This window comes from Equus quagga, chromosome 14 (assembly GCF_021613505.1).
Source record: "Equus quagga isolate Etosha38 chromosome 14, UCLA_HA_Equagga_1.0, whole genome shotgun sequence".
In the NCBI taxonomy this organism is placed as follows: Eukaryota; Metazoa; Chordata; class Mammalia; order Perissodactyla; family Equidae; genus Equus; species Equus quagga.
Genome location: NC_060280.1, coordinates 90,756,717 through 90,770,878, shown reverse-complemented (window position 1 = coordinate 90,770,878; position 14,162 = coordinate 90,756,717). Strand labels below are relative to the sequence as shown.

The 14,162-nt window shown below is 45.9% G+C and overlaps 1 protein-coding gene across 1 annotated transcript in view; it reads left to right on the top strand.

Moving 5' to 3' along the window:
• Positions 1-12,438, top strand: part of MUC16 (mucin 16, cell surface associated) — a 73,908-nt gene extending 61,470 nt beyond the window's left edge. The window contains exons 53-66 of the mRNA XM_046638305.1: positions 260-295; positions 1,180-1,245; positions 2,183-2,304; positions 2,406-2,473; positions 2,635-2,807; positions 4,140-4,270; positions 4,624-4,691; positions 5,330-5,478; positions 6,589-6,752; positions 7,076-7,143; positions 8,886-9,052; positions 10,402-10,443; positions 10,648-10,727; positions 12,054-12,438. Coding sequence (XP_046494261.1) covers positions 260-295; positions 1,180-1,245; positions 2,183-2,304; positions 2,406-2,473; positions 2,635-2,807; positions 4,140-4,270; positions 4,624-4,691; positions 5,330-5,478; positions 6,589-6,752; positions 7,076-7,143; positions 8,886-9,052; positions 10,402-10,443; positions 10,648-10,727; positions 12,054-12,152 — 1,433 coding nt within the window. The 3' untranslated portion in view covers positions 12,153-12,438. The remainder of the gene's footprint in view (positions 1-259; positions 296-1,179; positions 1,246-2,182; positions 2,305-2,405; positions 2,474-2,634; positions 2,808-4,139; positions 4,271-4,623; positions 4,692-5,329; positions 5,479-6,588; positions 6,753-7,075; positions 7,144-8,885; positions 9,053-10,401; positions 10,444-10,647; positions 10,728-12,053) is intronic.
• The last annotated feature ends 1,724 nt before the right edge of the window (positions 12,439-14,162 follow it).

Here is a 14,162-nt window from a genome sequence, read left to right as displayed (position 1 = left end):
TGTGTGAACATAAATATGACGGGAGCCTCTTGTTGGGGGCATGATGGAGAGGAGGGTAGGGAAAAATAGTTTCCAATCAAAAGATCAGGAAAGCCTTTATTAGTGGAGATGATGTTTGAGTCTGATCTTAGAAGACATGTAGATGAGCACGTTGTACAGAGGGAAGGGCATCCAGGCAGGAACCCCACATGGACAAAGGCATAGAACATTTGAGATTGTTTTGCCATCTCCCCTTAACATGTGACTTTTTGGTTTCCAGGTTATAATGAACGTGGTCCGGATGAGCCTCCTACAAGTATGTATCTTTGCCACCAGTGCCCATTTCAGCCTCAATGGGTCTTGACAAAACTTAGGCCTCTCTTCTGAGTGTCAGTGGGAGGAAGAATGCTGAGTCCTTGGCCTCTGTTTGGACCTGCAGCCATGGTGTTGGCTTTCTGAATTTTCTACATCCCTCTAGGTTAGAAAAATAAATTTGAACAAGCGTTCCCTATAGGGATAAGGGTTGAGGTCAGATAATGACCTTGTAGTCCATGCCCCCTGAAAGCAAAATCTCCTACAGGGACCACAAAAGCCATCTCTGTCATGCTGAAAATTCTGGTGGCCCTTCATTTGTTTGACCAAATTTTCCCATTCATTCTTTCAGGGGTCCATTCATAATCTTTTAACCTATCCCTTTTTCCATCCTCCCAGTTATCCCTTCTCTTGGACTCCTTCCTTCCTTCCTTCATCCATCCATCCTTTCATCCTTCTATCCATCCATCCTTCCAACCATCCTTCTGCCCACTCACCTCTTTGTCCTTCCTTCCTGCTGTCCTTCCATCCTCTTTCTTCCCATCCCTCCAACTGCTCTCCTTGTCTTTATTCTTCTTGCTTCTCTCTGACCCTTCATTTGTCCATTCTTCCTCCATCCATCCAGGTATCTCATCTGTCTGTCCATCTTTCTGCTCATCCATCTGTCTTTCCTCTGTGTTCAGTCTCTCTCTTGTTCACCCATCTCACTTTCTTGGGTTCTTCTCACCCACAGGCTTGCTCATCCCTCTACTCACACTGTCACCCCTTCCCTCACTCTCATTTATGGTTCACCTGTGAATGGTGGTCCTGGGAGACCACTGCTACAACCCAGGTGAGCCTGGGGGCTTCTCCCACTCTATCCCTCCTTGATGACAGCCTTTTCCACAGCTCCTGAGCCGGTCACCACGTTCCTGCCCACTTCCTCATTACCTGTGCAACCAGAAGCCACCACAGGTATCTGGGGTGCCCCTTTTATTTCCCAAGAGAGGCTCTCCAGCCCCACACCTCCACCTGCCAATTGTAAACCAGGATCTGGGAAGCCAAGGTGTGAAATTATGGTTTTAAGGCAATCATGCTAATCACAAAGATTATACCAACAATGAAGTCTGACGCCGTCCCTCAGAGAGCCCCTGGTCTTGTGAAATTAGCACACTATTATAACACAATGTGGGACGTTTTGAGGAGAGGCACCTGGCATAATTTGAAGAGGAAGAGCTTGCTAGAGAAAGTTTCACTGGAATGGAGTCTTCAAGAGTGAGTAGGAGGGATCCAGGTGCATAGAGGATGAAGACTTTTCCTGGCAGAGAGGATTCCATGAACAAAGGCTCAGGGGCCAGAAACAGCATGGTGTATGGAGAGGATTGAGAGCAACGTGGTTTCCATGAAGCATAAATCTTAACCCAGAGTAGATGGATAAACTGAGACTGAAAGGTCGGCAGGAATGTGCTTGGGAAGGGCCTTGAGTGCCAAGTCAAGAAGCTTGAACTTAATACTGAAGGCCGTAGGGAGCCATGGGTGGTACTAGAGCAGTGGCAGCCCTAGTGAGATTTTCATTTCAGAAAGATTTTTCTAGTGTTCCGTGTACAGAGCATCCTTTAGACAAAGCATCCAGTGAGCCTGCTGGAGTTTGGTCCAGGTAAAAGAAGGTAAGACCTGAGCTGGGACAGACATGGAGAGCAGGAGTATATGTGAGGACCACTCTGCAAGTGGAATTGGTGTTGCTGGGAGGGAGGAAGAGCTGAGCACATATGCTGTTTCTGACTTGGATGACCACATGAGTAGGTGGTGTACCACTGGGTGTGAAGACAGCAGATTGTAATGAATCCAGGACTCTGATCTGGTCTCAGGCCAGCTGTCACTGACAGCCATAGCTTTCCCTCTCTTCTTGCAGCTTTGGGACACAACCTAAAGACCCTCACAGTCAACTTCACCATCTCCAACCTCCAGTATTCAACAGACATGAGCAATGGCTCAGCCATGTTCAACTCTACTGAGAGGGTCCTGCAGAGCCTGGTAAGATGCTGGCCCCAGCAGCTCCTGGTAGGATAAATTCTAGCCAGCCCCTCCCCCAGCCCCTGTCCCTCCTGCTCACCCTCCTCCCCCTTCCTCCCCAGCTTGGATCCTTGTTCAAGAAGAGCAGCCTGGGCCCCTTCTACTCGAGTTGCAGGCTCATCTCCCTCAAGTAAGACCTTTTCCTGAGCATTTGCCAGTAACGACCTCTTTTGTGACTGCCCCTCTCTCAGTATTCCCACTGTCCTCCCGTTTGCTCCTCCCTCCTTCTGGCCCCCACCCGCAAAGGTTTCAGGACCTCTCTCTATAGTCTCCACATCCCTCTCTCCCCAGGCCTGAGAAGGATGGGGAGGCCACCAGCGTGGACGCTGTCTGCACCTACCACCCTGACCCCGTGGGCCTCGGGCTGGACAGAAAGCAGCTGTACTGGGAGTTGAACCAGCTGACCCACGGTGTCACCCAGATGGGCCTCTACACCCTGGTCAGGGATAGCCTCTTCGTCAATGGTGAGTGTTCATGTGGACTTGGATTCATATGATCACTACTTGTCCCTGTTCTATTTTATTTTCTATTTAACAAATCAGCCCACGTTCTGGTTGGGGGACACCCTCCCCAAACCCCCATGGGGAGGGTCCCTGCTATCATGTCAGTCAAACAGCATGAAATTCTTTGATCAAGTAATGTAATTAATTTTAATTCAAAACCAAAATCTCTGACCCATGGGGTCTCTTGGGACAGCGAGTCTTCTCTGTGATGTTCCTCGAGGCCAGTTTCTTACCCAGGGGTGACTCTGCCCCCAGGAGATAGTTGGAAATGTCTGGAGACATTTTTCATTGTCACAGCTGGGGGAGGGAGCTCCTGGCATCTAGTGTATAGATGCCAGGGACATTGCTATTATCTTCCAATGCACAGGACACCCCCTAGGACTTATACAGCCCCAAATGTCAGTAGTTCTGATTGTTCTGCGAGTGAAAGACCTCACTGCACGTGGTCCCCCAGTTCCTAAATGGGCACCAGACCAACACTTACCACACTCCACTGCAATTAATTGTTTAATTATCCAACTCCCCCCTCACACTCTGAGCTCTACCACATTAGGGACATTAGGTTATGTCTAGTGAGGTTCTATATCCTCTGTTCATAATATGTGGGTTCATCATGGTACCCAATAAATGAGTGAAGGAATGATCAAATGAGAGATGAGTATCTTAGGCCCTCATATTTGGGAATCCATTGTAGCTCACATTCATTCATTCATCAAACACATATATATGACCATTCTGTTCCAAGCCATGTGCCAGGTACAGAGTTAGAAGATACAGGTTCTTCCCCTGAAATTCACAGTGTAAGTGAACTAAAGATTTTTTATGGACAAAAAAAGGGCATAAACACTGTTATTAACAGGGTGCCATGGAAGTTGGGAGGAGGGACAAGTCAAGGAGGGCTTCCTGGAAAAGGATTTTATGTTCCCTAAACTGCTGCACGCTGGGACATGGCAAAAACAAGATAGATGAGTCCCTACTCTCATGGGGCTCCATTTCACTGGGCTCCTGAGGCATGAATAGGAGCTTTCCAGGAAAAGAAGAGGGTAGAAGAGCATTCCAGGAAGCTGGAACTGCATCAGCCCAGCAGAAAACCTCAGCTCAGGAGAATTCTTGTAAAATTCCAGTTCTCCCCCACTTTGGGGTGACTTTCCATTTGGAAACCCTCACAGCCCCCAGCTTGTGGGCTTGATTCTGGATGATTCTGACAGTAGGCAGGAGCCCCCTGGGCCACCATGCTTCTGTGCTGAAAGTTGAGAGTCTCTGCCTGTCTATTCTTCCTCTCGGTGGCTGCAGGCTATGCCCCCAAGAGTTTATCTATCCAGAGAGAGTACCAGCTAAATTTCCGCATCATCAACTGCAACCTCAGCAGCCTGGAACCCACGTCCTTGGAGTACACCACCCTGCTGATGGACATCCAGGACAAGGTGGGTGTCTCCCCATCTCCCATCTCTCCTTGCCCTGGAGGCCCCTCTCATTCTTCCGTCTGACTTACATTTATTAAGTGATTGTCTCAACTCTTCACTTTCTCTGTGTGCTCCGGGTTCTCTCAGGTTCCAGAGACAGTGCCCTAGCTGCCTTCCCCATTCCTCAGAAGGGTAAACTGAAGCTAATAAAGGGGAGCTGTGTGCTTAAGATCACACAGTGAGTTAGGGGCAGAGAAAAAATGTGAACTCAGGTCTCCTTTTCTACAAGGCCTGTGATCTTTCACTGGCTCTAGTGGTCCCCTGCAGCCCCAGGAGAACTCCATCTCACCCACTCTCCTTATCCTTTGTTCTAGGTCACCAAGCTCTACAGAGGAAGCCAGCTACAAGACATATTCATCTCCTGCCTGGTCACCGACTTGACGTAAGTTGAAGAGATTGGAAGCATTGGCTGATCTGGCAGCTGTTGGCTCTGCAATGATGACATTGACCATGGTCAGTCTCCTGCTGAGCACTTTTGTGCAAGATCATCTCATTTAGTTCTCACAACGGCCCCCATGAGGTGGATACAATGATCATCCCCATTGTGCAGGTGGGAAAACTGAGGCTCAGAGAAGTGAGGTGAATAGCCCAAGAACTGTCACAGTTGGGTTTGATCCCAGGTCTCTGAGGGTTGGATGGAGGAACTAGGACGTCTACACTTGGGCAGAAGAAGGTCATAGGACACAGTGCTGACTTTGAGTATTTCCAATCTTCAGTTCCTTCATCTTTAACATGAGGATAATTGTAACAATACCTTCCACCAGCGTGATGGTGAGGGAATGTGTAAGTCAATTCTTAGAGGTGCTCCATAGATGTTCATTATTTTTCCTGTTATTGCTTCTGTCCCCAAGTCCTGGAAGCCTTCCCTTTTTGGTCAGGGTCTCTTCTCTAGCCTGGGGGAAGAGGCAGCCAGATAATCCCCCACTGCTTGCCCCTAGGTGTCTGGTTGTATAAAGCAGGAACTGGGGAGACACTGCTGGTGTTGCGTGCTGTCTGACTTCATGTGGTCTCTGTCTCCAGGTTGGATTCCATGTTGGTCACCATCAAGGCACTGTTCTCCTCCAATCTGGACACGAGTGTGGTGAAGCAGGTCTTTCTAGACAAGACCCTGAATGCTTCATCTCACTGGCTGGGTGCCACCTACCAGTTGGCGGACATGCATGTGACAGGTGTGAGATGAGGGGGCTAGCTTTAAGCTGGAAAATATTAGTCTATGCAGATGGATGGGACTTCTGAGTAACAGTGGAATGGATCGAGGCTCCAGAGGGAAAAAGGAGGCTTTCTGGAAGCTCATCTTGATGACCTATGGCAGTGTGTCATCCAACAGGAGGCATGAAGAAAAAATGTAGCAGTTGCACCCAAGGGAATGGTTACTTTTCACATGTCAATTTTTCCAACCCCAAATGTGAAGGATCCTGGGTTTCCTTCTTAGGTCCCCAGTTATGAGTTATTGATTGATTGATTGATTCATTCATTTATTTATTCGTGCATTCAACGAACAGTTAATGAGGGTAAATAGGCACTGGTGATACATTGTGTTAATTGCTGTAATGGAATGTCAAGAGCCCGTGGGAACCCCAAGGAGGGGCACACAGCCCTGTCTTGGAAAGTTTTATAGAGGAAGTGATGAAGAAACTGAGATGTGAGATGTGATGGAGAAAAGGACCTAGCCAGAGGGAAGAGATGAGGAATCATGCTACATGTGTCTGTAATCTAGAAAGTAGATGGATCATGGCATATTTGAGGAAGCTGTGAGAAGTTTGGTGTGGCTGGAGCATACACTTTGACATGGGAGAGGTGACAGTTGAGGCTAAACATGTGGGCAGGGAATTTCTTGGGCATTGGAGTGGTTTGTGGAGGAACATGACACACTCAGAGTTCTGCTTTAGAAAGCTCATCCTCTGATGCTGTGTGGAGAATGAATTGGGAGGGGGAAGAAGACCAGAGGCAGAAAGACCCATGAGGAAGCTGGGTCAGCAAAGGTGTATGACAGATGCCCACTGGGGGATCAACACCTGCGCTTGCCATCTAAGCCCCAGAGAGGCCCAATATCCTTTTCCCCACATCCTAGTGAACTCATAATGCTTGGTGGAGAGTTGGACAGGTAGACGAATGAATGGATTCAAGGTGGACAGGCAAATGGAGGGTCTTCTGTAGCCCACTTTTAAAAACCCAGCTCAGGTCACATTTCCAGGAATAAGTAGACTGGCTGGAATGATCCATTTGTTAAAACCTTCCCCAGATAGGGGACTTTTGTACTTTCTTTTCTTTTATTGTAGAAGTGGAGCCGACAATTCATCTACCGACAGACAAGCCAACAAGTAGTCCCAGCTCCCAGCACTTCCAGCTGAATTTCACTGTCACCAACCTACTTTATTCCCAGGACATTGCCCAGCCAGGCACCAGCAAACACCAGCAGAACAAGAGAAGTATTGAGGCTGCGGTGAGCATGGGGTTGTGTGTCCACTCTGTTCCCAAATAAAGACTGACCTGTGGATACTTGGGAGTCAGGGGGTGACTGTTCATAACAATTCATAAAGACAGGTCCTTATTCCCATTTTATAAATTAAGAAACAGACACAGAGAGCTTCAGTAGCTGGCCCAGGGTCACATAGCTAAGTCAAACCTTAGAACAAGACATCCTTGGCTGGACTAGCGTTTTTGAGACAAGAATGAATAGATGGGGAAGTGTGCTCTGTGGCAGAAAACTCTCTGATGCCACTGGACCCGGGATTCTGACCAAGGAAGTGTTGCCCTGTCTTTCAGCTCAACCAGCTCTTCCGAAATAGCAGCATCAAAAGCTATTTTTCTGACTGTCAAGTTTCAGCATTCAGGTGAGTTCCAACTCAGGACCCAATCACTCTGGAGACTTCTGTTATCCTTTAAGTAAAAGTGTCTCCATGCCATAATCTCCCAGTACCTATCTCTTATGGAAGAGAGCCCTAGGAATACGAAGCTGTTACCTAAAAAACGGCTTCTTCCTAAAGCAGTGAGCACAACTGCCTGAGAGACTCGAAAGACCTTCTGTAAACCTTAGCAAACATGGCAATGCCTGGTGCTGGGAGCCATGGAAATGGTGTATAGAAACACTGCCTCAAGACATCACCTACTACAGTCAGGATCCATGGAAGGTGGGGGGCTAGAACTGGTTGCCATAGAATCCGGCAGTCTAACTCTGCTGTCCAAGAGTGGAGCCACTAACCACTGAGGCAGTTTAAATGTTTTATACTCCTATTGAGATACGATTCACATACCGTGTGTGTCTGTGTGTGTGTGTCTGTGTATTTATGATTTTTCTATATACAATATTGTGTCATCTGCAAAAAGAAATAGTTTTTCATCTTCCTTTCCAATCTGGATGTGTTTTATTTCTTTTTCTTGCCTAATTGCCCTCATTAGAACCTCTAGTACCCATGATTAACATATGAGATGAGGGCAGACATCATCGTCTTGTCCCTGGTCTTAGGGGGACATTTTTGGTCTTTCACAATAGAGTATGATGTTAGCTGTGGGTTTTTCGTGAATGTTGTTTATTAGATTGAAAAAGTTTTCTTCTATTCCTAATTTGTTGAGAGTTTTTTAGTTATGAAGGATGTTGTATTTTGTGTAATTCTTCTTTGTCCGTGTGGATCAAGATTGTGTGGTATTTGTCCTTCCTTCTATTAATATGGTGTGTTACATTAATCAGTTTTTCAGATATTAAGTCAAGCTTTCAGCTAGAGGTGAGAGATAGAGACCTTCTCAAGTCCTTCCTGGGCGTGCACACAGCCCTGAATATTTGTGGCCTTCTAGATCTCCACAAATGTGTTGGATATTTTCAAAGTTACTCATGAATATCTCGTTCCCCCAATTTTTCTTTAATGTTTTTGGCTCACCTCTTGCCTGCCTCAACTGCATCACTCACTCAGGGAGCTAGAATGTAAAACAATTACCACTGATTGTTTTTAGCAAGTGTCCTTGGAATGGACTTTCCTCACTGAGCAAGCTCTGAGTTAATTATGGACAAGCCCTGAACACGGGGCTCTTTCAAGGAGCTGCCAGGCAGGTCAAATAGTGACAGTTCAATGGGGATAGGTCTTTTGGGAACTTCAAACCCATTATGGCTGCTAGGCTGCTGGTTTTCACAGCTGGCATGGTTCTGAGACTGATGGCTTTCAAAGATATGGAGGATCTTGTGAAAGCAGGCAGGGAATAGTGCAAGTTATAATGCCACAACGTTTTCTGCCTTTAACAAGATGCCACCGTTTTTCTTAACTCTGTTGCATGCCTTTGATGAATTTCTAGACTTCTGAAAAAGTTGATTTTGACCATTTTTGCCAGTGTTCTTGTTGTTTTAATGCATTTGCAGAAGTTCTTACTCCAACATTTCAAAAATGTTGTCTCTGGGGCTATTTATTTATAAACTAATTACATCAAATTAAATTCCATGATGGGGCTAATAATGACTGCATTGGACAATGCAGACACAAATGTTTTTAACCTTGCAGAAAGTTCTCTTAGACAGGACTTAGAAGCAGGGAATCTAGAATCAGGGTAGAATTCCAGACACCCTTGTTCATCCCTTGTGCGCTTCCAGGTCTGTCCCCCACAGTGACCACACTGGGGTGGACTCCCTATGTGCCTTCTCACCATTGGCACGGAGACTGGACAGAGCTGCCATTTATGAGGAATTCCTGCGGCTGACCCAGAATGGTACCCAGCTGCAGAACTTTACCCTGGACAGGAAAAGTGTCCTTGTGGATGGTAAGGCTCCTTGGTCACTGGGGAAGAAACCGACGCCTTTCCTGGGAATCTGGAGGCCTGGGGCTGAGACAGCATTGAACTTTCTGAGGCTGGCAGATGGCAGGCTTTTACCCATCATTGGGAGTGAGAAAAGGACACCCAGTAGAATATAGGAGGTCATTGCCTTCTGCTGGACAGCTCTGTGACCTCAAGCTGATCAATTCTCCTCTCTGGACTTCTGTTTCCTTATCTCTGTGCTGAAAGCCACTTGGCCAGATGGTCAGTGAGGGCCTCCAGCTGTGTGTACCAGCTTTGGCAGGTGTAGGGTGTGGACCTGTTTTCTGATCTGCAGGTTGTATAAAAGCAGACAATGGGCCTGACTTGGTCCACAGCCTGTAGTTTCCAAGTCCTGCTCCAGATCAGCACCATACACTAGAACTTCCTGCAGTGCTGGAACGTTCTATATCTGTGCTGTCCAGTGCATAGCCACATGTGGCTGTTGAGGACTTGAAGGATGATACTGTGACTGGTTTTTATGGTTACTGAGTTTTAATGCTGCTGAGGTACCAGATTTATTTTATTTAACTAAGATTAATTTTAATTTAGAAAAGCACTTGCTGCTCCATATCAGACAGCGTATCTCTAAGAGATTGTCTAGGGAGAGGGTGCACAAATAGCGGAACATGCAACCCTCCTCCCGTATCCATTGGCTGCTGTGTGGCCCTAGCCTCCTGGAGCTTATGTTGTAGTTGGCCATAACAAGAATAAGCAACCGGAAATTTAAATTATTTGATGTGAACCAATCCATGCTTGGGGTGGTAATCAGAAAAGTCTTCCTGGAGGAAATTACATTGCAGGTGAATCCTGGATAATGAATATAAAGCAACTCAGTATAGGAAAAGGGGATGAATGTGTTTGTAGGCAGAGAAGAAAGCATTTGAGAATTTACAGCTTTAGAGAGATCCCATGTCAACTATTATGACCCATTCGCCCCCTGACCATCATTAGATGGCACAGCCCAATTTCAGTCCTCCATGCCTACAGGTGTGAATTTGATTTAATTTATTGCACTTTTGTAGTGTGATAATGGCCTTGGATTATATAGCAATGTGTCCTCATTTTTTAGAGATGGAAAGTAAAATGGGGTGAAATATCATGAAGTCTACTTTAATATTTCAGTGAAAATATGGGATGAAGCAAGAGTGGCAAGTGTTAGTAATTTTTATGTTGGATGAAATATTGTTTTAAGTGAATGAAATATACATTGTTAAATCTAGGTCATGGACGTTTATGAGATTGTTCTCTCCATTCTTTGTGCTTGAAAAGAGTAAAACACATTCACATGCATTCTTCATTTCATTTGCTTCCAGGATATTCTTCCAACAGAGATGACACCTTGACTGAGAGTCCTGGTAAGCCTCCAGGAAGCCCCAGCCCAGGGTGGGGAGGGAGCATCTTGATGCTGTGCCCCATCAAAGAGAACCACTCGCACGGGGTCTTGGATAATGATGAGGGCTGGCCAACCCATGTCAAGCATTGTCGAGGCACAGTGGTGGGACGGGAGAAGCTCTGGGAGAATGACAGGAGGTGGCTCATCCAAGCACTTGTCTCCCCAGACCTCCCCTTCTGGGCCATCATCCTCATCTGCTTGGCAGTACTCCTGGTGCTTGTCACATGCCTGATCTGCTGTCTCCTGGTAAGCCAGGAAGTGTTGCCTGTCTTCTTACTATTGGGTTGTAAGAGCTCTTTACATATTATAAATACATGTGCTTTGCTAGAGGTATGTTTTGCAAATATTTTCTCCCACTCTGTGTGTGGCTTGCCTTTTCCTTTTCTTAACAACATCAGTCATTTGGAAAATGCAAGTGAAAGTCATAAGGTGATAACACCACACCTGAGAAGAGCTAACATTAAAAAGACTGACTATAGAAAGTGTTGGTGAAGAAGTCAAGCAACTGGAATTCTCACTGGTGCTCGTGCAAAAGAGCTTGGGTGCATCTTTAAAAATGACATGCACCTAAGTAGCCATTCCACTCCTAGGAATCCATCCAAGGGAAGTAAAAACATGTGTCTTTACATAGACTTGTACACACATGTTCATAATAACTTTACTTATACTAGCCCAAAATGGAAAACAGCCCAAATGTCCACCAACAAGTGAAGGGATAAAGAAAGTGTGGTGTATCCCCACAATGGCTTACTATTCAGCCATAGAAAGGAATGAATTCTTGATACATGCAATGACATGGATAAATCTCAAAATGATTAGGCTGAGTGAAAGAAGCCAGATAAAAATGAGCACATCTATAAACACCTCCTGGAAAATACATGTGAATCTGTAGGGATGGATACCAGACCAGTGGTTGCCTAGGAATGAGAATGTGTTTGCAAAGGGCAGGGAAGGAGGAATTACAAAGGAGCATGAGGAAATTTGGGGAGGATGGGCGTTCCTTGTCTTGATTGTGGTGATAGTTCAGTGTCATAATCAAAACTTAAATCATTTACTTTAAATGTATAAAGTTTATTGTATGTCATTAATACCTCAATTAAGCTAGAGCTTGTGGGCTAGGGAGAGCTGAAAGAGGGAAAAGGGAAGGACAAGAAGGACCAAGAGGGGGGCCGGCCCGGTGGCGCAGCGGTTAAGTTCGCACGTTCCGCTTCTCAGCGGCCCGGGGTTCGCTGGTTCGGATCCCGGGTGCGGACATGGCACTGCTTGGCAGCCATGCTGTGGTAGGCGTCCCACGTATAAACTAGAGGAAGATGGGCACAGATGTTAGCTCAGGGCCAGGCTTCCTCAGCAAAAAGAGGAGGACTGGCAGTAGTTAGCTGAGGGCTAATCTTCCTCCAAAAAAAACAAAAAAACAAAAAAAAAGAAGGACCAAGAGGGAAAATTAAGTGGAAAAAAGGAAGAGAGGGACACAGGAAGCATCAGGTCTCTGTGTCTTTGGTATCTCCTTGCTCTGGAGTCTCCCATACGGGGCAGCTGACTGGTCCATTCTGATGCTTGATCCTCACTTCACAGCTCACCATCTGCCGGCGGAAGAAGGAGGGCGGCTACCAAGTGCAACAACAACGCCTGGGCTATTACCTGCCCCACCTTGACCTGCGGAAGCTGCGATGACTAGATCTGCCTGAGACCCCCTTTTCCCAGCTGGGGTCCAGAGGAGCTTGGCTGGAACAGAAATAAACCACATTGGTCAGACACAGCCTTCAGGCTTTTCTAAACTTGACCCCTGACTGGTTCACAGGGGACTCAGATAAAAGGTTTCCCCTTCTTTAAGACCTGAAGGCAACTGAAACTTCTGTCCTGTGGCTTCACACCATTTCATCCCTCAGGGACACGAGAACTGGTGAAACTGGCACAGAGATTGTCATCATATACAATCAAATCCCCACCTCAGTGCGAGGTTTCCTTTCTCAGGCAACTTTGGAGCACTCTCCCCTTGCCTCTGTGCCAGCCATCACACCCCTCTCAGTTATTCCGTATTTTCCCATGCCCTTGAAGCCTTGGCAGTCTCAGGTTTCCAATATCTGCTTCATTCTCTGAAGCTCAGGTTCACCAAGACTTCCAGATCCATCTGCCTCGGTGGCTCCTCTCCCTGCTCATAGGTCCTTCAAGATGGGAAACAGGCCAAGATGGAAGGAGTGGGTCAGACGTGACTCTGCAGTCACATTGGGACCTGGGAGCTGAAATAACTAGGTGTCTGGGAAGCCTGAATCCCAGAGTAACACCAAGGCTCTAGAAGGAGAGTGTCTGCTTTGGATGTAAAAATGAATAAAACTCTGCTGTAAAAATCTGAGGGAAAAGAAAGACAGTCTTTTTTTTCATCTTTCTCTGCACAGAATCCATCTAGACTTACAGTAGATGCTCCCCAACAAGCAGCCCAGAGCATCCCAGGCGTGAGGCAGGCTGCACTGTCCTGTGGTGGGTTTGCAGGAATCAATTATTTCAACTGTACACGCTTTGCAGACCACAGCTGAAGCTCCCCAAGGGCTAAGAATTAAAATCACTGTCATGCCAACCGCTCAGTCTTCAGGGTGTGAGCTTCACATTCTCAGTCTTAAGCAGTCATTCTCTTGAGAATACACTCTCTGGAGATTATAGTAATAATAATAGCTCTCATTATCGACTATTTAATGTATGCTAAGCAACATGATCGGTGAGCTCTGTGCCTTCAGTCAGTTACGCTCAACATTTTTAGGATTTTATTCCTATTTTAAGCTAAAGATATGGAGGCTCAGAATTATTAAATAACTTGACAAGGGAGGAAAAAATATTACTACAAAGCTAAGTTAAACCCCTAGCCAAACTGTCTGTCAGAGAAAGAAAGACATTATCTGACATACAGGCAGACTCAAAGTTGACTTCCCGCAGGCTTCAGTGAAAGAATCGACAAAGAATGTACGTCAGGAAGAAGAAATGTGAACCCAGGACAACATAACAGGAGTCATAAGTAAAAGAAAAATATAGGGCATCTAATTTAGTATTAATTTTTTTTGAGGAAGATTAGCCCTGAGTTAACATCTGTTGCCGACCCTCCTCTTTTTTGCCGAGGAAGACTGGCCCTGAACTAACATCTATTCCTATCTTCCTCTACTTTATATGTGGGACACCTCCCACAGCATGGCTTGACAAGCAGTGTGTAGGTCCACACTCAGGATCCGAACTGGGGAACTCTGGGCCGCCAAAGCAGAATATGTGAACTTAACTACTGTGCCACCAGGCCGCCCCTCCCCCAATTTAGTGTTAATTTTAAAACAATACATTAAAAACACACTCTAGCCAAATTCCAGATGATTGCCACATGGAAGAATAGAAACGAGAAGATTTAACTAAAAAATAACTGATTATTTAGGGAAGATATAAATACAAAGATATTCTATTATTGTTTAACACATTGCTCTCAGAAACTGATAAATCTGTCAGACAAAAGTAATGATAGAGGATTTGAATAATACAACATAGTTGATCAGCCAATAGACAAATTCCAACCCACAGTGGCTTATTGTGAGATTTATTGCTGAAAACAGTCTTTCTCTTGATAGCATGATACCCCAAATACATGTCAATTTTCATGAATTCGATTTCTAACACATATAAATCTAAAATACCGAGGGAAGTCTGGTGTTT